The sequence below is a fragment of the Pan troglodytes genome, chromosome 1 (assembly GCF_028858775.2).
Source record: "Pan troglodytes isolate AG18354 chromosome 1, NHGRI_mPanTro3-v2.0_pri, whole genome shotgun sequence".
Taxonomy (NCBI): Eukaryota; Metazoa; Chordata; class Mammalia; order Primates; family Hominidae; genus Pan; species Pan troglodytes.
In genome coordinates this window covers 95,707,977-95,735,253 of record NC_072398.2, presented here as the reverse complement: position 1 = coordinate 95,735,253, position 27,277 = coordinate 95,707,977, and the positions used below count along the sequence as shown (strand labels likewise).

At 45.6% G+C, this 27,277-nt stretch overlaps 1 protein-coding gene across 2 annotated transcripts in view; it reads right to left on the bottom strand.

Moving 5' to 3' along the window:
• Positions 1-7,046: 7,046 nt before the first annotated feature.
• Positions 7,047-27,277, bottom strand: part of S100A7 (S100 calcium binding protein A7) — a 67,196-nt gene continuing 46,965 nt past the window's right edge. For both annotated transcript variants that reach the window (XM_054671174.2, XM_054671168.2), the window contains exons 2-3: positions 8,174-8,331; positions 7,047-7,273 (exon numbers count right to left, since the gene is read on the bottom strand). In XM_054671174.2, coding sequence (XP_054527149.2) covers positions 7,109-7,273; positions 8,174-8,331 — 323 coding nt within the window. In that variant the 3' untranslated portion in view covers positions 7,047-7,108. The remainder of the gene's footprint in view (positions 7,274-8,173; positions 8,332-27,277) is intronic.

Genomic DNA, 27,277 nt, shown 5'->3' with positions numbered 1-27,277 from the left:
ATTTTGAATGCTAAACATTGAAAATGAAAATTTTTCATTTCAGGATATGGATGATTTTCTCTCCCTCCAGAGAATTTTCTTTAGCTTCTGGAAAGCAATTATAGTAGCAGATTATTTAAATCCAATCTGGGATAGAGTTAATTCAAAACTGAATTTTAGGATTTATATTTCTGACCCATATACTTATTCCTAGGAGTAGCGCTTTAGGGTTTCTAACTGAAATCCTGGAATGTTTAGAAGGTACCTCTACCTTGGAAATACTCTGAGCTCTGATTTTTGTCTCCTAAAGGCTCTGATTAGCTATTTAGGTTTTGAACAAAAATATTCTGATGGGCTGTACCTCTTGTCCTGTACAACTTGTGAAAAGACGCATGCCGCAAAAGGAGAAAATTAGAGTGATCGACTCACCATTTGTTGCTTCTCTTTTATCTAAATTCTTGGCTCTTCAAGTTCTGGCTGTGTTGGAAGTCCTCAACACTAATTTTAATCTCACCAGCCCTGAATGACTATTAAAGTCGCAAATAATCTTCTTTGTCTCTTAGAAGTTACTTTCTGTTTGGTTTTTAACTTCTTTGTACAAACTACTTGACAACTGATAAATTTCTCAGGAAGAGAAGCAGCTTTAATGTTCAGTGCATTGATCGAGTCTTCTTTCTCTTGGATAACCAGAGCCTTCAAGTCCTGGTTACTTTGGTAGCTTTCTGTTGCTTCGAAGCAGATAATTTTCTGATTTTTATTCATATTTTCATATGTTTTATTGGGATAATTAGTCTGCAACAAAAATATTCCAAAGCCAGAAACAGACATATTGGCAGTAATGTTGAGCTATAGGAACTCTTGTTACTGTTGGTAAGAAAACAATAGTCAAGCCAAGAACACATAGAATCTGTGTCCCAGGTAGCCTATTTTTTGGAATATATATATACTCCAAAAAATATTCACACAGATACATAAGGAAATATATATAATGATGTTCCTCATAGTATTGTTTGTGATGGTAAGGAGTTAGAGGCAATATGAGGGTCGGGAAGGTGTCCGTGGTGGAGAGGCAAAATACCGTGGCAATACATTACAGAGTAAATGCAGCTCAGATGTTATAATTCTAACTGTGCATAGAGCAATGTGGATATGAGTTGGAGTTCCACTGTAAATTTCTTTAAAGTTACATTGTTGGATTGCATGAAATAAAGGCTCTCATGCTCTTCTATGTAATTCCCAAAGAAGCTGGTTGGTTCACATAAACTGCTTTAATTTAGTTTGAAACATGGTAAAGAATAATAAAAGATTTAAAAAACACTTAAATAGAAAAATGAACCTAAGAAACCAAAGACTCTACTAGAAATTGAGTTTTAATATAAAATTGAAAATAATGGTAAATAAATGATGCTCCTAGTGAAAAGCAGTAATTACTTAATCCAGTAATATTGAGGCCAAAGAAAGGAGAATACTGAAGCTTATCTGGTGCTGGTCAGAACTCTTGTAAAATACAAGTTACAAAAACAATAAAATATTACCTCACACTTAGTTAAATATATACACATATGTATTCTCTATGATGCATCAACCCCTTTCCTGGGCATGAATACCAAAGAAACTACCTCACAGATCCATAAGGGGACATATACGAGTCTGCTGTCATGGTGTGGTTATAGTGACAATGTGGAAACAATCTGGTTGTTTATCAAACACATGGTCTTCTATGATTTTCTGCTCCTTTTCACATTGTTCCCTTTGCCCTCTTTTCTTCCTGGAAAGTTAAGATCACTCTTCAGGAGCCTACTGAAAAACCACCTGCATGTGGGGGAATATAAGAGATTCCTGTAGAGAAGGTTGAATAAATGTCAGTCAGAAGAAAGCAACGAGAGGCAGGAGTGACGGCACAGTGAACTCAGCACCACGGACAGCTCACAACACTCTGGGTATATTTATGCAATATACACAAGTTACTGGACCAGCCTGCCCAACATGGTGAAACTCTGTCTCTACTAAAAATACAAAAAAATTAGCCGGGCGTGGTGGCAGACGCCTGTAGTCCCAGCTACTCGGGAGGCTGAGGCAGGAGAATGGCGTGAACCCAGGAGGCGGAGGTTGCAGTGAGCCAAGATTGCGCCACTGCACTCCAGCCTGGGCGACAGAGCAAGAGTCCGTCTCCAAAAATAGATTAATAAATAAATAAATAAATAACAAAAAAATTCAAAAAGTAGTCGGATGTGGTGGCGCACATCTGTAATCCCAACTACTCGGGAGGCTGAGGCAAGAGAATTGCTTGAACCCGGGAGGCAGAAGTTGCTGTGAGCCAAAATTGCTCCACTGCACTACAGCCTGGGCGACAGAGTCAGACTTCGTCTGAGAAAAGAAAAAAAAATTATTGGAATGTTTTAATATCAGAATTTCTTGGGACCATTTGGAATTCCAGAATCTCTTTCACATCAGCTGTCATGTGAGTGTGGGCATACAGCTGTCAATTATTCTTTCTCTTTAGTACCAATATAACGTACAGTAGCTACTAATCACCCTAAATCAAGTAAATTCTTGCTCTAGTATGTGTTAGAACAAAGGTTGAGTTTTTCTTTTTTTTATGCTTTAAGTTTTAGGGTACATGTTCACAATGTGCAGGTTTGTTACATGTCTATACATGTGCCATGTTGGTGTGCTGCACCCATTAACTCGTCATTTAACATTAGGTATATCACCTAATACTATCCCTCCCCCCTCCCCCCACTCCACAACAGGCCCCAGTGTGTGATGTTCCCCTTCCTGTGTCCATGTGTTCTCATTGTTCAATTCCCACCTATGAGTGAGAACACGCGGTGTTTGGTTTTTTGTCCTTGCGATAGTTTGCTGAAAATGATGGTTTCCAGCTTCATCCATGTCCCTACAAAGGACATGAACTCATCCTTTTTTATGGCTGCATAGTATTACATGGTGTATATGTGCCACATTTTCTCAATCCAGTCTATCATTGTTGGACAGTTGGATTGGTTCCAAGTCTTTGCTATTGTGAATAGTGCTGCAATAAACGTACGTGTGCATGTGTCTTTATAGCAGCATGTTTTATAATCCTTTGGGTATATACCCAGTAATGCGATGGCTGGGACAAATGGTATTTCTAGTTCTAGATCCCTGAGGAATCGCCACACTGACTTCCACAATGGTTGAACTAGTTTACAGTCCCACCAACAGTGTAAAAGTGTTCCTATTTCTCCACATCCTCTCCAGCATCTGTTGTTTCCTGACTTTTTAATGATCACCATTCTAACTGGTGTGAGATGGTATCTCATTGTGGTTTTGATTTGCATTTCTCTGATGGCCAGTGATGATAAGCATTTTTTCATGTGTCTGTTGGCTGCATAAATGTCATCTTTTGAGAAGTGTCTGTTCATATCCTTTGCCCACTTTTTGATGGGGTTGTTTGTTTTTTTCTTGTAAATTTGTTTGAGTTCATTGTAGATTCTTGATATTAGCCCTTTGTCAGATCAGTAGATTGCAAAAATTTTCTCCCATTCTGTAGGCTGCCTGTTCAGTCTGATGGTAGTTTCTTTTGTTGTGCAGAAGCTCTTTAGTTTAATTAGATCCCATTTGTCAATTTTGGCTTTTGTTGCCATTGCTTTTGCTGTTTTAGACATGAAGTCCTTGCCCACGCCTATGTCCTGAATGGTATTGCCTAGGTTTTCTTCTAGGGTTTTTATGGTTTTAGGTCTAACATTTAAGTCTTTAATCCATCTTGAATTAATTTTTGTATTAGGTGTAAGGAAGGGATCCAGCTTCAGCTTTCTACATATGGCTAGCCAGTTTTCCCAGCACCACTTATTAAATAGTGAATCTTTTCCCCATTTCTTGTTTTTGTCAGGTTTGTCAAAGATCAGATAGTTGTAGATATGCGGCATTATTTCTGAGGGCTCTGTTCTGTTCCATTGGTCTATATCTGTGTTTTGGTACCAGTACCATGCTGTTTTGGTCACTGCAGCCTTGTAGTATAGTTTGAAGTCAGGTAGCGTGATGCCTCCAACTTTGTTCTTTTGGCTTAGGAACAAAGGTTGAATTCTGATCAATATGACACTAATACCTATGCCCTTAGGCCTTGCTCTAAAATGTCCTCCTTCCAATGCAAAATGACACATTGCCCCCACCCTATTCCTTGACATTCTTTTGAAAAAATATTGGATGAAATCAAACCAATTTTCTATCTGGTGCCTGTTTGGAGCTCTGGGCTGTGGTTGCGGAGATGGTCTGGCCCCCTCTCCTCTTTATATCCATCTGCTTCTGTTCTATAAGCCACCTTGGTGAGTTTGGAATAACACAGTTCTCTTGACAACCTGCCATAGCAAATCAGCAATATCTCAGGATTTGGGATCTTAACTAGGAACTGTATGCCACACATGTGTCCCTGCCCTGTGATCACCTCTCTGGGATGACATGGGTGTGTAAACAGAATATCTGAATAGATGTGATGAGTCCTGCATTGACATAAGCATGGAGAGTGTGAAATAGTCTCAGGAACATTAGACAAGGCTCCCTTGAGAAGGTGATTTCTAATCCTAGACAAGAAGATGAAGAAGTATTTGTCCACACACTCCATCCTAATTTTTATGTGCCATTGCCATTGGACGGAATATTATCAGGTGAAATAAGAGCTGGAAAAATAAAGGGAGGGCAGGCCCACATTAGGAGTGGCCAGTTGCCTTCTGGACTGTAGCAATGGATTGAAGGTCCAGCAACCCCACCCCAGGGAGACCCTCTCTTCTTTTGGGAGATCAGGACTTGAGTCAAGCTCTTCAGTCATTTGCATTATTCTTTTTGGCCTAGTTCCAGATTCTGGTTTCCAGAATATCTCCTAAGCTTCACAACCTGCCTCCCAAACTGAAGTTTTTAGATTTTCCACTGCTGTTTACATGAGGTGGTATTGACCAGAATTTGCACAAGTGCATTTTATAATAAAAAATTATATAGAGTACTTATTATAAGCTGGGATCCAGTACTGCTATATGCTGGGTAACCAGGAGATCTGAGTTAAGAGTGTTTTCCTTCCATGATTCCAAGTCTGCATGGAAAGACATCAAAGAAATTTGAGGTAATGTAGCCACTACAGTAGGAGTGGGCTCAGGGTGAGGGACGTGCAAATGAGGCAGAGATCATTTCTTTGGGGTGAAGGGATAGTGGTTCACCATCTAAATGTCTAAGAGAAGTTGACATTAAAGCTCTGTCTTGAAATGTAAGTTAATGAGACAGATGAATTATTAAATGACATCCAGCAGAGGCAGCATTTGAAAGACTGGTATTGAGGCACGAAATACTGAGATATATTGATGGGGGAAGGTGTTGCGCATTCTTGGAATAACAGCAGCTGGGTGAACAGGAGGGATTCAGAGAGTGCTGGGGAGAGAGGAAGTCAGGTACCCACCCTTGGGACCCTGGCATGATGGTTCTGAGCAGTGACTAGCAGTCCTGGTGAAGGAGAGAGGAGGACAACGGGGGAAGATGGTTCTGGTCTGGAGATCTGCAGGGAAGGTGTGGCCCAAGGAAAGTGGGCAACAGAGCTAAGAGAGGAAAGAGAGCAATTCTGGGGTGGATGATAGGGACAGGCTACATAGAGAAGGCAGCAGGGGTCTGGTAAGAAAAAATGAAAGCCCAGGGACTGCAGGCCTCTGTGAGTTCCAAGAACAGGTGGAATGAGAATGAGAAAGGGAGAGAAGGAGAGAGAAGAAAACTAATGGTCAGACATTGGGATTTGGAGGTGAAAACTGCAGATCAGTCCTGAAGGCTGACAAGGTGCAGAATATGTTCAGGAAGGAAGATTCCTGATGAGGAGAGGAGATGCTGGTCTGTGAATAGAGGTGTGAGTGTGGAGTGGAACAGTCATTCACAAGAACAAATAACTCATCCTACACACTTCTGCTGGGGGAATGGAATGAGAATTTTTGTGATGGTTGCCTGATTCCTCTAAGAAGAATGTTTGCCTGATTGAGAGGTTAGCTGGAGATTGACCAGGGTGGTAAGAATGATAGGGACAGATGATGTGAGCCTCTAGGGAGAATACTAAGAGCAGTTGCACAGAACATGGCCAGGAAGTGACACCAGGTGAACACTGACCCTGTGTTGTGGCCTGCGTGGAGAGACCCACCAGTGCTCTGCTAGGACAGCGCTGTGCCCTGCTTGTTTCTGCATCCTCAGCCCATAGCACACTGCCTGGTCTGGAGTAGACTACCAATAACAAACTACTCCATTACCTGCCAGATAGAGGTGCTGCAATTTCTCATCACAGTCAGCATGAGCTCTCTGTGTCAGTCCTTAGGGCATTTCCGTGGTGCTGCCTTATTCCGGCTAGACTCCTTATTTGGACTCCTGGACTACTTTGAGCTCCTCAAAATCTGGAATATTCATTCATCACCAGAAACCCAGTCCTGGCATTTAGCAAACCATTGAGGACAGCTCAGCTTCAAGATGACTCCCTCTCACTTCCACAGGGTCACCCACTTAGGCATATGCACACAAGTGCACAGCACAGAGAATGGACACAGCCCCTGGAGCCCAGGCCACAGGACAAGGGAGCTCATCCTCAGGGAACTGCTGAGCCTCCCATTCATAGCCACAAGGGCCCTGAGCCTGATGCCATCCAGGAATCCCTATGTGAGTGGTTTCTGTTTCCCCAAGCCCTGGAGAACAGCTGGGGCAGGAGCGGGAGGGCAGGAGCACACTGAGAGATGCCAGCCCCTTCTCAGTGCGGTATCTGAATGTGTCTGAATGACCCTGGTCCATGCCTTGACAAGGAGGAGCATTGCTGTGATCTGGCAGGAGCTTTCCACTGACTTCCACCTGGAACCTGCCATGGTGGCTGCATTTAGGGAGCGGGGCAGAAGCAGACACCAGGACCTGTGTGAGAGGCAGCTCAGCTCTGCTGGAGGCCATAGCGGGAACGTTGCTGGAGGGACATTACTCCTGGGTGACCCACTGGATGGGGGTGGGGGAAATTCTCCAAGAAAGTTAACCTGGAATTGGTAGTTTTGACAACATAGGTCACCAAAGAGAAGAAGAAAATAAGGCAAGCGTCTGGTGGGAGAAGACACTTTATTGTTCCTGGGGTCTCTGGAGGCCCATTGGTGGGGCTGGGTCACTGGCTTTCCCCGGAACAGGGTGCTGCTCCATGGCTCTGCTTGTGGTAGTCTGTGGCTATGTCTCCCAGCAAGGACAGAAACTCAGAAAAATCAATCTTCCTATCCTCATTCTTATCCTTTTTCTCAAAGACATTGGCGAGGTAATTTGTGCCCTTTTTGTCCTGTGAAGAGGAAGACATACAAAATAGAAAAATTCAATCACAAACAAGTTTTGGACTGGGAGGGAGAGGAGGAGGCAGAGATACAGACAAGTACCTAGATCTGCACAGGCATGGTGGTGGGGCTGAGAGCACAGGGTGAGTGGGTCAAGTTGGGGTGAGGATGTGAGTGTTATCCCTGGAGTTCTCTAGGGAGACTTTTTGTCTCACACCTCAGGATGGGAGGCAGGTCCTGTCCCAAGGTGCTCTGTTAAGTGACCTTGGGGAGAGCAGTCCCCTGCCCCAGCCTCACTCTTTCCTGTCCCAGCCTCTAAGGGCACTGCCTACCTTAGTTCTACCCCAGGGCCTCAAAATTGGCCTTCAAGCTTTGTTCTCTTCTTTCTCTGGCCTCCTCTCCTTTCTTCTCCTTTTCCACCAAACTCATCTTCTGGGTTCCCTACTCTTGGTCATCTAGACCCTTTGGTACCTAGTAGCCCACAGTTTTTTTCAGATTTGCTAATGAGTCTTGTTTATTGCAAAGAGGGCTATTGATTTCTACTAACAATGGAACTTCTAGTGCTTTCCCAGTAATCTCAGGGATGTTGATGTGGGGCCTTTGGGAAGCAGGACCTGAGCATGTGAGTTTCAGTCTCACAGAGAGAGGGTCAGTGAGTGCTGGGAGGGGACTGTGCACTGCCCTCAAGCTGCATACTTTGCTGACCATCTAATAACCTCCTTTATATCTGTATAACTCTTTCCCATTTTCATACTTTTTCGCCTACCATCCTTAGATTCACATATGATCCAAGTAATAAAGCCCTATTTGCAAATGGGAAATTTTTTAATCAGAGGGTGAGGGTGATCTGTCCAAGGCCACATAGCAAAATGTATCCTCCAACATTGAGAAGCTAGACACCGACTCACACAGGCACTAAGGAAGTTGGGGAAGTTCTCCTTCATCATGGTCAGCAGGCTTGGCTTGTCAATCTTGTCATCACGTCTGGTGTATTTGTGAAACATGTCGATCATGCCTATTATGGACCTCTCAGCTTGAGTGTTGCTCATCTTTGCTTTCAAAAAGCCTTCAGGAAATAAAGACAATCATTTTTTTCCCTTCATTTAAGTTAGGGTCTCTATTTGGGAGTGTTGGAAGGAGGGCTGAGGACAGAGTAAAAACACGGATAAGGTGTAGCAGAACGAACTCAATTTTTTTTTAATGTGATGGGATAAGTTGCTCAAAAATGAGAGGGTAGGACCAAGTCTGAGACCTGCCCCATCCTGGCCAGGGCCAAGAGGAGATGCAGGTGGATGGCGGAAGTCCAGCTGTGGACAGTGCTTCAGAGAGGGAGAAGCAGGGAGAGTCGGGGGCCAGCAACACATGGAAGAACTAAGCTGGGACACCCCAGCCTCAGCCAGCACATGGCAGACCCCACTCTTAAAAGAGCACCAAATCCATCTCCTCCAGCTTCACAGTCGGGGTGACAGTCATGGTGGCAGGACAATGGCCTTAGTGATCTGGTGTCTGACCCTCCTGGGCTGCTTCAGGAACCAGACACCGTGGGCCCCACCTTGACCCAAGTGCAAGCCCTGCATGACACGGTGTGTGCAGGCTCCAGGTGCACATGTGAGCGTGGACGTGAGTGTTAGCAGGAAACACAGTCCTGTCCCGAGCACAGGGGGCCCTTCTTGCATTCCCTTGGGAACGAGAAACAGGAATGGCCTCTGTTACAAGGAACAGAAATAACTCTCTGGTTCTTAAGCTGCTGGATGGGGTGGGAGTGAGGTGGGAGTCACTTCATGTCTGCTCTTGGGAATTATCTGCACCCTCTGAATCACCAAGGCTTGACTGTTTAAATAAAAATGTCTGACTTCCCAAAGCAGATCTTTCAGCCAGTAGTCAGTCTGGGCTGCCCTGCACCCCAAGCCTGAAAAATAGGACAGTGCAGTTCTCACTTCCCACACTTTCCAAAGAACCAGGAAAGGACCTTGGCTAATGCATATGGGTGTCTGACAATAAACCCGCAACACCTCTCAATGCAGGAGAAAGCTCCATGCCGGCATCTGACTAAGAGGAGCCACCCAAAGCTTTTTTGAATCTGAGGCCAAGGCCAGAGGGCAAGCCCTGTGCCCAGAGGGTGACTGAAAATTTGCAGGTTGTGGTAGGGAGTGACGGAGCATTGGTTTCTCAATACCTTACCCAGGTAGGGGCAAGCCATCTGGCCAGGGCTATGCTGTGTCGGGGTCCCAGGCCTGGGGGTTTGGAGAGCCTCCAAAGCATTCACAGGGGACCCTTAGCCCTCCACCCTCTGTGGAGCCGGAGCTGGGGAGGGGATTTAGCAACCGGGACCCCAACAGGAGGATGAATCCAGGGAGGAAGAGGCCAGGGAGGGTCCTGTGCTCAGGTCCCACTGGGGACATTTCCACAGGAGTTGCCTCAGGAGATCCCAAAGGAGCAATGGACAGGTCTGGTTCAGCCACCTGGTTGTACAGATGTGGGCTTTTGGGGTCAAGTGAAGGTCACACAGCCCAGCTAATGGCAGAGCTGGCCTAGACCCAGGCTTCTGAGTCTTTGTCCACAGCCCTTTCCCTTCCTACAGGCAGCATGGCAGGCCGGGCACTGGGCACTTCTAGAAAACGCAAAGAGGTAGGTGAGACTTACCAGAGCTGGGAAGCGTCACGAGTAGAAGGATGAGTGAGATGTGTGTGTTTGGACAAAGAGCAGTCCTTTATAAGGCTCAGCCTGGCTCTTCCCAGGGGCTGGGAGGCCTGGGGCCACCTCTGTCATCTGTTTCTTGGAGGCTTGCCCCATATCAGGTGGGTGGGACACACCCAGAAGGCTGTGCTCAGGATTTCTGGCCAGGGTCCCAGGTCACCAGGTCCCACCCCACCCCAGAGACCTCACCTGGAGTCTTCTCTGGCTCAACCTTGATTTGAGGGTAAGGCAGCGGTACATGTGTAGTAGCAGGTCAGAAAATGGGAGAAAAGAGCACTGGGCCTCTGGACCCAAAGAGGATGGAGTTTCAGACTCCTGAAGGCAGCATGGTCTTGTTTGTTCCCTCCCCTTATCCTTCCACACATTTGTTATGACAGCCTGTTCTATGACCCCCACCGCTGACTGAGCATTTTAATGTCTAGATATCAAGATACCTGCTCCTCCTGCATCCTCCTCAACCCTCATAGTCCTAAGAGGTGCTGCAATCTCTATTTTAGGAAAGGAGAAGTTGAGATGTTCCCAAGTTTACTCAGCTAGTAAACACAACAAATCATCATACGGACTCAGAAAAGCCTGAATCAAATCCTTACCCTTATCCCCTGTGCTATAGGTCTTGGGTCACATCAGGGTCTGCCCTATGGGAACTCAAAGTCCAGGGAGGGAAGCAGGGTTACTTCATTGCTAACCATTGGTCAGCCCCTCACAGAAGCCCTGGAATTAGGTGGGGGGACTGGGGTCAGGGGCCTCACTATCTAGGTTGAGTGGTGGAGTGACCCTGCCATGGAATGAGCCTGGAGGCAGGGAGTGGGAAAAGTTCTTTCCTGCCCCATGGCACTAACTTCCCAGAAAGTCTTCAGTGTTTTTCCTCCTCCTATGCAAAACAGCCTGTGTAGGAGTTGGGAGTTGTGCCCTTGGCTATAATGTGCCCTAACCTGCTGTGGAAAGGCTGACCCAGGTAGGGGCAAGACGGTTGGGAAGGCATGGGAATCCCTGGGGCATGGTGAGGAAAGGGAGATGATGAATCACTGAAATGGACTTTTTCTGCTACCCCCTTGCAATGTTCCTTTTAGGGTGCAAGAGAGTTCCAGGTTCATTTAGTGCCAGCCCTTTAAGCACTCTGGGGCTCCACAGAGCTGATGTGATGTCTCCCTAGGTGGGACCTATTTTCTCCACCCATCATCTTTCTTCAACTTCCTTCTCGTCAGTACCTATGTAACCAGGGGGACCTGTTTCTCCCTCTCCCAGTTCCCCATGTGATGGCAATATTACTTTTAACAGCAAAAGATACATACACACACACACAGTGGAATGCTACTCAGCTATAAAAAAAGAATGAAATCACGCTTTTTGCGGCAACACGGATGGAACTGGAGGCTATTATCTTAAGTGAAATTATTCAGAAAGTCAAATACTGTGCAACCTCATGTGTAAGTGGGAGCTACATCATGCATACAGATGGAGGTAGAGAGTAGAATCATAGACACTGGAGACTGTGAAGGGCAGCAGGTGAGGCGGTGGGTGAAGGATGAGACATTTCTTAGTGGGTACAATGCATGCTATTTAGGATGGCTTCATTAAAAGCCCAGACTTCACCATTGTGCAATATATTCATATATATGTGTATGCAGGTTTTTGTGTGGACATAAGTTTTCACTTCTTTTGGGTAAATCCCAAGGAGTGTGATTTCTGGATCCTATGGTAAGCGTATGTTTAGTTTTTTAAGAAAGCACTAAACTGTCTTCCAAAGTGGCTGTACTATTTTGTGTTCCTGCCATCAATGAATGAGAGTTCTTGTTGCTCCACATCCTTCTTCAGCATTTGCTGTTGTCCAGTGTTCCAGATTTTGGGCATTCTCATAAGTGTGTACTGGTATCTCATTGTTGTTTTAATTTGCATTTCCTTGAGGACATATGATGTGGAGCATCTTCTGATATGCTTATTTGTCACCTTCTGTATCTTCTTTGATGAGATATCTGTTAAGGTCTTTGGCCCATTTTCTAATTGTTTGGTTTGTGTTCTTATCGTTGAGTTTTAAGAGTTCTTTGTATGTTTTGGATAACATACAAAGTCTGATATGTCTTTTGTAAACATTTTCTCCCAGTCTGTGGCTTATCTTTTCATTCTCTTGACAATATCTTTCACAAAGAGAAATGTTAAATTTTAAAGAAGTCCAGCTTATGAATTCTTTCTTTCATGGATTGTGCCTTGGTGTTGCATCTAAAAACTCATCACCAAAACCAAGATGATCAAATTTCCTCTTATGCTACCATCTAGGAGTTTTGTAACATTGTGTTTGCATGTAGGTCTATGATTCATTTTGAGTTATGTATCATCACTGTTTAGAAAAAAGGAACAGAGGAAAAGCAATACAAAAGGAATCAGGGACAACAATATTAATACAAGACAACAAAGAATTCTAAGAAAAGGGATTAAATGAAAAAGAAGAATATTTCTTATTGATTAGTGTGCAAGTCACCAAGATGCAGTAGTCTTATTCTTTTTTTTTTTCTTTTTCTTTTTTTTGAGACAGAATTTCGCTCTTGTTACCCAGGTTAGAGTGCAGTGGTGTCATCTTGGCTCACTGCAACCTCCTCCTCTTGGGTTCAAGCGATTGTCCTGCCTCAGCCTCCAGAGTAGCTGAGATTACAGGTGCACGCCACCACATCCAGCTAGTTTTTGTATTTTTAGTAAAGATGGGGTTTCATCATGTTGGCCAGGATGGTCTCGAAGTCCTGACCTCAGGTAATCCACCCACCTTGGCCTCCCAAAGTGCTGGGATTACAGGTGTGAGCCACCAGGCCCAGCAATAATAGTCCTATCCTTATACACATAAGAACATAATTTTGAATTATATAAAGCAAACACTGAAAGAAATTAATGGAAACTGACAAACTTATATCACTTGGCAGGTTTTGGCAGAGTCTGCCCAGGAACTTCACAGAGCCATCAGATAACAAAACACCAGTAATGGCACAGAGCAGGGCAGGCAGATGCTGCCACAGCCCAGAAGCAGCCCCAGACACAAGTCCCTGTGAATGATGACGGCTGTGTCCAATAAACACTAACCTCCAGAAACAGGTGGCCAGCTGGATTTGGCTTAAAGACCATAATTTGCTGATTCCTGATATAAACTATTTGAAGGACACACTTAAATTTATTTATACACACATACATTCATAAATTCATGCCCAACCATAGAGAATACACATAAATTTCAAACATATTTGAGACATCCAAAAAACTGATCATTTGTTTTTGCTAAAATCAAAATCTCAGCAAATTAGCTTTAATAGGGGCCTTATCTTTTGCACTTGCTGATCAGGTTGAACCCTGTGAGCCCTTCCCCTGTGTCATGTCTGGAACAAACACTCTCCATAAACCCACCCCACTCCATCACACATCCAACCTCTCAGCCACTGCTGATCCCCCAGGAGAGCTCACAACAGGCTGGTCGTGAACAGGAATTTGGCTGGTTGATATCTTCATCTCCTCCATTGTTTTGGGGAGCTCCCCTCTCCCCAGTCTGAGGTAGAAGCAACATACTCCTGGGTCTCTAGAAGATCTCAAGTTGCTGGGGAAAGAGGACAGAAAGCAATTTGTTCTTTTTGCTGTATTTTATCCATTCATTTATGCTGTGAGTGCTGACTCTGTTCTGGGTGTGCAGATGTCAGGGTGGCAGGGAGATGGATTGAAAGTGGACCGTGCTTTGAGCAATGCTCCGGCCCCAGGAGAGAACTCCAATGAGCCACTGGGTGGTGAGAGAGTGGAGTCGGACAGAGCCCGGAAGCCCCCAGGTCCCCAGGCAGTTCAGTGGTCACTTTCTCTGTGAAGCCTTCTCCAGGCAGAGCCATCATCCCCATGTCCCTGTGTGTCTCAGTGACAGCCCTGGCCACACATATGCTATGTTTGCTGCCGCCCAGCCATGTCTTATATTGTGCCCCCAGCCTCCAGTGCAGAGAACTCCATAAACATTGGCCAAACTAGCAAGTGAGGCAGGTGTCTTCAGAAAGGTTCAGATAAAGTGTGTGAGAATTTGGAAGAGGAGAAATCACTTTTCAGGTGGGGGAACCAGGGGAAGCTTTGTAGGGGCGTCCTTTCAATAGGCCATAGAGCACTTCCAGGAGCCACGGTGAGAGGGACAGGGCTGAGAGAGCCACGGGAATGTTCCGAGACAGCCAGCTGTTCTGTTTGGGGTCCTTCTGGGTGGTGTTGGCCAGCTGCATCTCTGGACTCGTGCAGCAGTTGGGGGAGCGGGACAGAGAGACAGAGAGAGAGTTCCGCAGCATTCACAAGAGATTATTAGGACTCAGTTCTGCTGTGAGCCATCCACACTGGAGGATGAAAACACCCAGCTGCAGCCCAGAGCCTGTGGTCCCACTGTTAGGTTTTGAAGGGAAGGCAAGGGTTAAAGAAAGACACAGAGAGAGTCGGTGGCTCTATGGCAACACAGGCTTTATGTCCAGCACAAGAACTGAGGAGGTGGGGGACAAGCTTAATGCCAGAGCCCCCTGCCGCTTACAGGCTGGGGTAATTTATAGGTCTAGGTGGGGGTCTGGGCAGTATGGCTAGCTCGCCGGGAGGATATTGATAAGATGTTCCTGTGATCAGGCGGTTTGGACCTTTTTCCAGCGGGATGTGATAGGCTGTTTCTTGGACCTTTGCCCCGCAGGATATGATGGGGATGTTCCTTCAGTTGCGCCTTTGCCCAGCAGGGTATGATAAGGATGCTCTTGTGCCTTGCGGTCAGGTGGTTAGGCAGGATGTTTCTCATGGCCTGAATCCACATGGAATGTTTCAGTCTGACCAGGGTCCGCAAAATGGCAGGGGGCTTACAAAATGGTGCAGTTTGGACTAACACCCACCATCCTGTCGAATGGGTTTGCTGGGAGGATTTACTGTCAATTCTGTTAGCCTGATAAGGGAGGTTGCTTTCTCGGAGGCCACATACACAGACAGTGCTGGGAAGTGACCCATGCGTACCCTGAGAAATGTATCTGTTCAACCAAATTTCAAGTTGGCAATGATCATTCTTCGTCTCGCCCAATTTCAAGAGGAGGCTGGGCCCTGTAGGTTAAAACTGGAAAGCTGGAGCAAGCAGTGGAGGCCACTCCAGGAAGGCTCCCTGGCCAAAGAGGACTGTAGGATTCTGACTTACAGTCAGGGCTGTTTCCGTTACAGTTGGCCCCAGTCAGAGACCCAGGATGAAACTCTGGCCCTGAGCGCGGAGAATAGGTTTTCTGTTTCCCAAGCTTCCACACGGTGGCGCCACCGAGCACCCACCTCGCCAGAGTTGCGAGGCGGTTCCACGTGGCTGGGCCGTCCTTGCCGGTTCTCGCCCTTATTTAGGTTGTGTGTCCCACTTCGGGCAGCAGTCTTGCAGCTTTTTAAAAAAGAGATCTTCACCAAAAGCTCCTGAAGGGCAGAGGGCTTTTCTTATTTAATTTGCATTCTTCTCTCTCTGCAATGCCTACCAGAGGGCGCTGCACAAAATCATGTATTGGGGATGCAATTGTTAATTGAGTTGGTAGAAACAGGAACAAATTAAAATAATTAAATTTTAGTAATGGTGGGTTACGTAAATCTTGATGCCTATACACATGGAATCCCTGTGATGATACGAAATGGACATTTGGTCTTTGTCCCTGTTCCTGACACCGAGCGTCTGAAATCCTTGGAATCTCCTGAATGACAGGGGAGAGGGAGCATCTTTTGTTATTCATAACAATCCCCTTCCAGCCATACTGAGTGTGTGCTAATGAGGTGACTCTTGGTGGACCCCTAAATAGCTTCAGGATGGGGCTGGTTGCCAGAGGAAGCAACCATGTGATTAGAGGGCTGGAGCTTTCAGCCCCACACTGGGCCTCCAGGGAGCGGCTGGGGAAGGACTTCAATCACCAGTGGCCAATTATTTAATCAACCATGCCTAAATGAAGTGACTGCCATAGAAACCCCAAACGATGGGGCTCAGAGAGCTGTCGGGCTGCTGAGCGGGTGGGGTGCCAGAAGGGTGGGCACCTGGGGTGGGCCTTGAAGCTCCGTGCTGCCCCTCATACATGGCCCTGCGTGTCTCTTCCACGTGGCTTTTCCTGAGTTGCATTCTTTGTAGTAAACCAGTAATCATGAGTAAAGTGCCTCCCTGAGTCCCGTGAACTCTTGTAGCAGATTATCTAACCTGAGGAGGGGATTTGTAAGAACCTCCAATTTTAGCCAGTTAGTCAGAAGTATGGGCGGTCAGGTGCTGCGACTGGCATCTGAAGTGGGAGCAGTGTTGTGGGGCTGAGCCTTCACCTTGTGGGGTCTGTGCTAACTCTGGGTAGTTAGGATCAGAACGGAATTGCATGATATCCCGACAGTGTTCAGACAGTTGGAGAATTGGTTGGTGTGGGGATTTTTAAAAAAGGAAATATAACCCCCACACATTTGGCATCAGAAGTGTTGTGAGTCAGAATGGTTCAGGAATTCCATACAATGTAGCTATCTAGAATCAAGCACTCAGAAAATATTTAAGAACTGGGGAAATGTTTTAAAAATAGTCCTAATTGAAAAAGCAGATGATAAAGCAGCCAGGAAAGGGCAAGGCTGTGCCACAGGGTGGACGTGGAGTGGGGGTGGGGAGGCGGTTAATGTGACATGATTGCTCCACATGAGACAAGGCCACAGAACTCAGGAAACAAAGCTTGTTTTGAGCAAGAGTCATGTCAGATTTTGACAGGAGGCAGAGCAGAGAGAAGATATCTTTACATAGGTGAAGCTAACAGTTCATGATAAAGTGTTCTCAGCCTTCACATTCACAGTCAATTGATTTTCAACAAGCCCGCCAAGCCAATTCAATGGAGAAAGAATAGTCTTTCCAACACATGATGCTGGGACAAGTGGACAGCCACATGCAAAATAATGAAGCTGGACCCCTTCCTTCCTTCATACGCACAAATTAACTCAGAATAGGTCACAGCCCTACACATAAGAGCTAAAACAAACTCTTAGAAGAAAATATAGAAGTAAATCTTCAAGACTGAGGTCTTGAATATCTTTGCATATGCTACTGAGGCTTTATGACTTTACTTTCCACAGTTAGACCTATAATCCACTTGGAATTATCATTTTGTCTGCTTGTGTGGTCTAGTTTCATGAGCATGAGCATCCAGTTGATCCAGTAAAATGTATTGAGAAACTTGTGCTCAGCAGTGCCACTTTTGTCACAGAATAAATATACCATACGTGTGTGTCTTTTTCTCAGGCCTCTATTTAGTTCTGTTGATCTATGTGACTGTCATTGAACCAGCCCGGCAGTATCTGTTACCAGAGCTATTGTGATAAATCTTAACATCTAGTACTGTAGATCCTCCCATCTTTTTCATAATTGTCTTGGGTATTATTGGCCTTTCCATATATTTTTTAGAGTTAACTTGTCAATTTCTACAAAAATTCCAGCAAGGACTTTGGGATTGGGATTGCACTGAATCTACAGGTTGTGTTTGGGAGAACTGACAGCTTTACAATAGCAGAGTGTTCCAGTCCATGAACGTGTTATATCCCTTACTAAAAACCTTTCAGTCATTTCCCATCCTGCTTAAAGTTCAAATTTTGCGAAGTCCTCATTGGCTTGTCCTCTGCCTGCCGCTCAGACCTCATTTCCTGTCTCTCTGAACTCCATTTACACCACTCCAGCCCTTCTTTCTGCCCCTCCATCAGCCCAGGCTGGCTCCTACCTGAGCACTTCTGTTCCAGCTCTTTCCTCTAACCATCGAGCCCTTCTCCTGCTCTCCCCAAGGTTGGATCCCCTGTTATTTATTCTGAGCCAAATATAAGTGACCGTGGCCCAAGACACAGGCCGAGGAGGGTGGATCACCTGAGGTCAGGAGTTCGAGACCAGCCTGGCCAACATGGCAAAACCCCATCTCTTCTAAAAATACAAAAATTAGCCAGGTGTGGTGGTGGGTGCCTGTATTCCCAGCTACTCGGGAGGCTGAAGCAGGAGAATCACTTGAACCCAGGAGGCAGAGGTTACAGTGAGCCGAGATCGCACCACTGCACTCCAGCCAGGGAGATAGAGCGAGACTCGGTCTCAAAAAAAAAAAAAAGAAAGAAAGAAAGATTTAAAAGGTCTGTAAAGAAGAAAGTATAAATAGGCTAGTGAGAACTGGCAAAAATCCCAAAAGGAGCCTCAATATTTAATCAGTATAACCTGATTCATTGTATTGAGTACTATACTACATTTCTTTAATTTTTAAGATAATTGCTTTATCCTCTCCACCCCAACTCCACTGCCCTCTTAGCTAGCAATTGAATATTATCCTTCTTGAGGTCTTTCCAATCCTTGAGTTGTCTAAAACCCTGGGTGGGAGCGGGCTTGGGGTCAGGGGTGCTTAAGGGTCAATTGTGGGTAAACTTCTGAAGACTAAATTATGATTTTTTTTATCTTGCCCAAATTCCTATCTAAAGAATCTGAGGAGTCAACCCCTACAAACCATAAATTCTCATCAGATGGGTTTTATTTAACCCTATATATCATGACTTACTTTCCATCCTGACTCTGGTATAACATTACAAGGCAAGGAGGAAAATCAAAATATTTTACCCCAAAAACATGTTTCTTTGTCACAAGTTGAAATGGCCCTGCAAGCTTTGTCCTTTTAGGGGAAAATTCACATCTGTAAAAAATCTCTATTAACATAGCTAGACCTTTTTCTTCCAGGCCCCTCCAATTCTGAATAGATTAACTAAGAGTCTAGCAACTTTTAAAGGGTCTGAATACTAAACATTTTGCCAACTATTGTTTCTAAGGGCAACCGCTATGAGACTTCAAAAGAACATTGGTCTCCACAATCTTTTATCTTAACCTGAACATTTTCTTTCGATTTATCCCAGGTCCTTCCTCTCCATTAGCCTGCCCAGCATACCTGGAGCCCCTGCAGATGGCAAGCTATGGGATGTAAAAGCTGGAAAGCACACACATCCTCTTCCCTAAAGGCAAGCACTTGCTAATCACAGGTCTTACCTGAGGGAAGGGAATGAGAAGTCTTGTCTTTGAATGAAGATTGAAGTGTCTTGAACAGCACAAAGGATACAACTGGAATGGCTGTGAGAGGCCACTCATGAGAGGCAAAGCAGGTGGGAGTTGGAAGTGATGGGCCAGGACTTCGGGCAATTTATCTTAGCAATCACTTGACTCCAATGACACCAGGCATGGAAAACCCAATGCTGAATAGAATAACACTGGAAAATGAGAGTGAGTGGTTCACTGTGGCCCCAATCCAAAAGAAATAGTCTAATAGGGGAATTTCAGTAACAAGCTGGAGGTGAGATACTTCGAGGTATAGGACCTTTTTCTTGTCCCTCAAATCCCCGTTTTTGACCAAATAATGGCATATATATATATATATATATATATATATATATGCCACTTTGGGTTAGTTTGGATCCTCCAAGAAGAGGCCAAGACAAGATTAGGCATGCAAAAATGTTATTAGAGGAAACACCTGTGAAGGATGACTGGGGAGGAAGAAGATAGCAAGAGAAGGAAGGGAAAGCCTTCAGACTTCAATGCAAGCCTGAAACCTGAGAAGGGACCCGGGAGGAAGGAGAATTGGGTAAGAAGAGTCTCAGACTACAGCATAGTTCCAAGAAAGGGTTGGCCATGCGTGTTGGGAGTCCCCAAGCCAGTCATCCATGGAGGACCCCCACATCTTTCAGTAACAGGCCCACTTGGTATTCCTGCCATGCTCAGTCATTGCCTGAGAGAAGCCCCACAGGAAGTGTGGCCCAAGTGCAAAAGTTTTGGTGGATCCCAGCAGCAGGGGCAGCTGCTGGGATTGTCAATCCACTATGCTACCTCTAGCAGGAGAGCCCTGTAACAGGCATATTTTTATAACCTCTGTAGTCCACTTCTTGTCCATCACAGATCTGCTTTTCCACATTGGTTAGGGAAGAGCTCCTCCATGGTTACCATGGGCCTCTTTCCCCAAAGCATAACTCAGAAGACAGAGACTAGGGAGTGAATTACCACCCATCATCGTAGCTGGTCTCTGGGATGCAGCTGGTACTCCTCTCCCTCCTCTTCTATGCACTCTAAATTCCCCTCACCCTTCACTATCACCTTGGTAGATCTTAATGATTTTCCTAATGGTATAACCCAAACCTTTATTTCTGAAGATGCTGAGTCCTTGACCATCATCTCATTCTCAGACCAGAGTTTCTGCACTTATCTATTCACAGTTACAACGGGGCAAGGGAGTAACAGGAAGTGGCCAAGTGAATCACTTGGATTCTACACATATTCCTCCCTGCCTCCATTGTGTAACAGCAACCCTATCTCCTGTGGATCAACATCAATTATTCCTGCCCCAAGATTGACTCATCTTCTGCCCTGTTGGTCCCCTTTCCCCAGTTGGTCCTCTGTTGACCTCCTCTACCCTGTTGGTGCCCTGGTAGCAGCTGTAGCTTGTAGTTCAATGCGGCCTTGTTGTGTCCCCTGGCAAGAATGTGCCTCCTCTGGGGACAAAGATCTTCAACCTTTCAGAACCAAGAGTTGTGGGGATAAAAACTACAAACTCCCCAGGTGGGTCCCTGAAGTGATTGTAAGTGGGGCCAACCATGAGTCTTCAGGAAGGAAAGGAAATAGTTAATGTATCTACTGCTTCCTGAAGGATAGAACCTCAGCCTTGCAAAGTGTTGCCTCTGAGCAGGTGCTTCAGCTGTGCCTTTTGAGGCGGTTCCAGGGCTCTGTGAGGCCAGCTGCTTCTAGGGGATGTGGTGTGTGATACCACCATGATCTGGATCCATCCCACACCCACTTCCCTATAAAACTGAGTCCCCTGGGTGCATTCCATGCCTGTGGATAGGCATTCTGTAAGCCCCTAGATAGTGGTGCTGGCCAAGGCTATGCAGACAGGAAGGGAAAATCCACACCTGTGAGAACAAACCATTGGCCGTTTTTGTATAAAAGGTGCCCAGTGTAGCACATTTGGCTCCAAGTGGCTGGTTGATCTCAGTGAGAAATAGTTCCATAGCTGGAGCTCAGCATTGGTCTCTGCTGCTGACAGGTTGGATATTCAGAGGCGACAGCTGTTGCAGGAAGTCAGGGACCCCGAATGGAGGGACCAGCTGGAGCCACGGCAGAGGAACATAAATTGTGAAGATTTCATGGACACTTACCAGTTCCCAAATAATACTGTCATAATTTCTTACATCTGTCTTACTTTAATCTCTTAATCCTGTTAGTTTCGTAAGCTGAGGATGTATGTCACCTCAGGGCCACTATGATAATGTGTTAACTGTACAAATTGATCGTAAAACGTGTAAATATTGATTGAACAATATGAAATCAGTGCACCTTGAAAAGAACAGAATAACAGCGATTTTAGGGAACAAGGGAAGATAACCATAAGGTCTGACTGCCTGTGGGGTCGGACAAAAAGAGCCATATTTTTCTTCTTGCAGAGAGCCTATAAACGGACTTGCAAGTAGGGAAGTTATCACTAAATTCTATTCCCAGCAAGGAATATTAATAATTAATACCCTGGGGAAGGAATGCATTCCTGGGGGGAGGTCTATAAACGGCCACTCTGGGAGTGTCTGTCTTATGCAGTTGAGATAAGGACTGAAATAAGCCCTGGTCTCCTGCAGTACCCTCAGTTTTATTAGGATGGGGAAAAAACTGCTCCCTGGTGAATTTGAGGTCAGACTGGTCCTCTGCTCTCAAACCCTGTTTTCTATTGTTTGAGATGTTTATCAAGACGATACGTGCACCACTGAACATAGAACCTTATCAGTAATTTTGCTTTTGCCTTTTGCCTTGTGATCTTTGCTTTTGCCCTTTGCATTGTGATCTTTGTTGGATGCTTATCAGTAGTTCTCTTTTGCCTTTTGTCCTGTTTCCTCAGAAGCCTGTGATCTTTGTTCTCCTTTTTGCCCTTTGAAGTATGTGATCTTGTGACTTACTCCCTGTTCTTGCACCCCCTCCTCTTTTGAAATCCTTAATAAAACTCTCTGGTTTTGCGGCTCAGGTGGGCATCACAGTCCTACCGATATGTGATGTCATCCCCGGAGGCCCAGCTGTAAAATTCCTCTCTTGGTACTCTTTCTCTTTATTTCTTAGCTGGCTGACACTTATGGAAAATTGAAAGAACCTATGTTGAAATATTGGGGGGGTTCCCCTGATAGACAGCAGCTAGGTCAGCCTTGGTAAAGGGAAGTCCATGTTCTTGGATTCACTTGTAACTTCCATGTCTGCCATTATGGCACTCCATTAGAGCACTCCAGTCATGCGCCCATTGAGCCAGTTCTGGGGTGGCCAATGACAAAGCTATCTAATGTCAACTGGCCAAATTGTCTACTTGACTGTTCAGTGCCTCTCCCTTATGCTTTACGGTGGGTGATAAACTGTAATAAAAAAGATCTTCATGCTCTGTCCCCACCCCCATATGTTCAACCACATGCCTCTACCCCAACCTCCCTGTCTCTTATCTTCTGATCCTTTTCCACTCAGCCCTCTGACTACATGGCCAGGCCATTGGCTGCTGCAAAGAATCTGTATATATTCTCACCTCAGGCCAGTTCTCCTTCCAAAGTGGATGACAAGGTCCCTTGCTCACATGTGTTCCCATTCCCATGTACCTACATGTGAGCAAGGTACCTCTGACTGTCTTCAAAGTCACATTTAAACGTGGCTATAATCCAGCTGCTGTCCACTTCTGGCTTTCACTCATGTACCAAGTTGACCATTCACAGACCAAGCTCAGGCCTTCTTCTGTTCCTTCAGCCTATCATATGAGAAATCACACATAGCTATAGGCTTGGGTTGGGGAAGAGACATGATGGAACCCTGGCAGATGACATGGTGTTCTAGGCTGCATCCCCATGCAGCTTACTCATGCCCTCCAGCTGTGCTCAGGCTCAACTCCAAAGATGCCATTTCTATTTTATGACGGCCTGCTGTTGGGCCCATTTTATAACTCAGTAGGTCCAACAGAGGCCAGCTCACAGTGGACAGTTTCAGATGCATGATCACTTGATGCCCCAGGATCAAAGCAGGGTCCAATAATATGCCAGGGCCTGTTTCCTAAAAAATCATATACTTCCCTGCTGTGGATGGCACGGCCTTGCTCCAGAATCCCAGGGACCTGCATTGTAATTCTCCCAATGGGGCTTTCCAAAAACTCCTTAGTATATTTTTACCACCATCGACCCCTCCAACATCATAGGGTATACCAAATCATATGACCCAACTGGATGGCTCTGTGCGCTATGATCTGGACCTGCTGCAGAGCCCTTTCCCACTCCTGGCCCCACCAGACCTGGCATCCTTCTATGCTACCCAGTTCATGCACCGAGCAGTATTCCTAGGTGTGGAACATGTTGCCTCCAGAATGCTGTGAGATCCATGTGCTTCCTTCTTCATGATAGGGCATACAAGATCAGCAATTTGTCTTTTATTCTGGGTGGGCTATTCCAGGCCACCTCTGACCAGAAACCTCACTGATGTAGTAGAGTCCCTGAATTTTCAAAGTGTACATGCCTTACCAAGATCTCTAGAGTAGCAATCACCCCTTGCTCATCCTATCTGATCAACATTATACCACTCTGAGGGAGGTTAATGATAGAGGGAGGACCAAGTCCAGGATCAGCCCACCAGAGCCCTTCTGGCAGAACCTCTCATCTTACCTGGATTTTCAGCCACACCAGGGCCCAAGGATTCTTCCTCTCCTGACACCTCTCCCAGCCTCAGACCCAACAAGACCTCCACTCACAAAACCCACACAGATTGTAGGGAATTCTCCTTCCTCACCTTTGACAGACCTAACTTATCTAGTGTATCATCTTCTTGGATGTTATTGTGAAATAGATCAATCATGGCATCACAGACTTCTCGGCATGGGTATTACTCATCTTTGTTTTCAAAGGGCTGCTGGAAAAAAATAATAAGTGGTGTGTTTTGTCAGAAGGTCTGTGACAAAACAGACCTTGTGTATGGGTCTGTCCGGGAAGAAGGAAGCTGATGGATGATAAGATGTGTTGGAAAGGCTCTAAGGGAAGGAGGGTGTAATACGTGTGAGGGCTGTGCTAAAATAGAACTGGATTGTGATGCACAGAGACGGGAGAGAACTGAGCTTCCATGTGTGGTACAGGAGCCTGCCTGGCGCTGGGGGTCTGCTGGTTATCAGAAGATCCTGTGATGAACAACAAAGGAGCACCACATTTGTTGCAAGACTCCCCAGCCAAACACTGCATGTCTTCTCTGCCTCAACTCCAAGACTTAGCAGCAAACTCTTCCCAACAGCCTGGAGGGTCAGGGCTGGAGTCTGATGTCTTTGGCAGGACAACCATCCTAAAGAATATAACTGATTCACTCTGGACAGGCCCCCTCAGAGTACTGGACCTTCTCTCCTACACACATATGCATATGCACACATACACACACACACACACACGTGCACACAAAACAGCATGATGGCTCATGCTGTCCATAGATCACACTCTGGTGCGGCCTCCACTTTAACAAAACCAGCACTTACTGACCACCTCTTGCTGATGAGTGTAAGTGTAAACAGGAATAAATATCCCAGGAACATAAAAAATATATATATATTGTAAGCAGTAAGCAAGTAAGCAGAGGTTGTAGCCCCCAGTTACTTCCAGGCTATAAATCAGAAGAAATGCATGCCAAACTTGATCTGATGGAGGGGTCAGAAGGTCCTCAGATTAGCCACTGTTGTGAGTTGTCTACTCCTGCTCCCTCTCAATCAACCAAATCAAAGACCTTAACTTTAAAAAAAAAAAAAAAGATTGGGTCTAGGATATGCAACTGACCAGAGAAGGAAGGACACTGGGGCACAGAGAATGACTCATCCCAAGGTCACATAGTCTAGTTGGTGGCCGAGCTGGTGAACTGGATCAGGCTGATAACCGTTAAAGGCAGTTTTTCCTGCTCTTCAGGAATAGCACATGGGCTGTATACTTGTGTGCACCACCACGCTCAGCTATTTTTAAAATACTTTGTAGAGATGGGGTCTTGCTATGTTACCCAGGCTGGCCTCAAACTCCTGGCCTCAAGTGATCCTTTCGTATTGCCCTCCCAAGCCCTGGGATTACAGGAGTGAGCCTGTAATCACAGAGGCTGACCTGAACCCTGTAATGATTCATTGAAGAGAAGGACATGTTGGTAAGGAAGAGGTGCTTCTCTGGGACCAAGAACTGGCCCAGCACCAGTGTTCCACCAACCTCCAGGCCCGGTGCCCACGCTCAGCTACTTCCAGCATGGCCCCAGAGCTCATTAATGCACCAGAACCCTGTGCCTTCTGAGCCTTCTGATCCGCCCCAATCCCCAAGGCTGAGGCAGCGTAACAGGATATATTGGGTTGGAACAATGAAGAGAAGTTTGCTGAGCCCCACAAAAACTCCACTGTTCATCCGGGGATGGAAATATGGTCTCCACTGATTCCCTTTCCAGTAATTCAAAAATAATAGCTATTAACAACTACCAATCGTTCAACACTCTGTGCCAGGCAAATACAATGTGTGATTTACACATATCCCTTTATTTAATCTGCAGGAAAATTGTGTTAGGTAAATACATCGTTCCATCATACAGGTAAAGAAACTGAGACTTAAAATGTTTACATTGCCGGGCGCGGTGGCTCACACCTGTAATCCCAGCACTTTGGGAGGCCAAGGCGGGCGGATCACGAGGTCAGGAGATCAAGACCATCCTGGCTAACACAGTGAGACACAGTCTCTACAAAAAATTAGCCGGGCGTGGTGGCAGGCACCTGGGAGGAAGAGGTTGCAGTGAGCCGAGATCATGCCACTGCACTCCAGCCTGGGCGACAGAGCAAGACTCCGTCTCAAAAGAAAAAAAATAATGTTTACATAATATGGACAGGTCACCCAGTGGGTAGATGCACAACCAAAATTCAAACCCAGGCCAGCATGACTACTAAACCTGGCTCTTAACCCCTCTGCTATCCTAAGGAGTCCCTGCTTTGTCACACCAGGGCCTGCTATGGAGGATCCCACTGTCCAGAGAGCAGACAGGCATGTACTTTCAGAGCAGAGTCTGCTGGGGTCTGACAGGCACAAGCCCAGAGACCTCAACCCAGGCAGTTGTGTGGACTTCAGGGCCCAGGGCAGCAGTGAGTGGAACCTCGGCAGGCTGCAGAGCCCTGGACATCATATTCTTTCAGTCCACAGGCCACTCTGGAAAGAATTTGCTCTCCTAGAGTTTAACATCAAGATATAGCATCTTGGCCAGGTATGGTGGCTCACACGTGGAATCCCAGGGCTTTGGGAGGCCAAGGTGAAAGAATCACTTGAGGCCTCGAGTTTGAGACCAGCCTGGGTAACATAGCAAGACCCCATCTCTACAAAGTATTTTAAAATTAGCTGAGCATGGTGGCACACACCTATAGTCCCAGCTACTTGGGAAGCAGAGACAGGAGGATCAGTTGAGCCCAGGCGTTTTAAGTTGCAGTGAGCTGTGATCTCACCACTGCACTCCAGCCTGGATGACAGAGTGATACCATGTCTCCAAATAAAATTTTAAAAATAAAAAGAGGTAAATTTCAAACAGAAATAATAATGATTCTCTTGGATTATGGAGGAAGTCACTGCCAGAGGCCCATTCACAGTAAACCAATATAGAACATCTTCAATTTTAAACTATTTAAGATTAAGTTTTGGCCAGGTGCAGTGGCACAAGCCTGTAATCCCAGCACTGTGGGAGGCCAAGGTGGACAGATCACTTGAGCCCAGGAGTTTAAGACCAGCCTGGGCAACACGGTGAAACCCCATGTCTACTAAAAATACAAAAAAAATAGCCAAGTGTGGTGGCACACACCTGAGGTCCCAGCTACTCAGGAGGCTGAGGTGGGAGGATCCCTGGAGCCCAGTGAGTCAAGGCTGCAGTGAGCCATGATCACACCCCCACCTGGGCAACAGAATGAGACCCTATCTCAAAAAAGCAAAGAAGATTAAGTTTTATAAAAACTTGAGATGCCCTGAAATCTTATGGCTCATATGTGGAAAAAAAAAAAACTTGATAGAGGTTTTCCCAAGTTGGCCAATAATCCTAAAAATTTACATAGCATTATGTATAAAGATGTGAAGCTAAAAACAAAAACCTCTCTAAATTATCAGTAGGAATTCAATCAATAATATGAAAGACGAATGGTCTTTCTAGTCTCATGTAGAAAATGATTTTACAAAATGGTCATCACGTGAAGCAAAATCACAGAGCCAGGAAAACATAGAAAAATAAAAACTATAGCTGTATCACCCAATTAATAAAAATATTGTCATTTTCTTAGCTTTGGCAATGT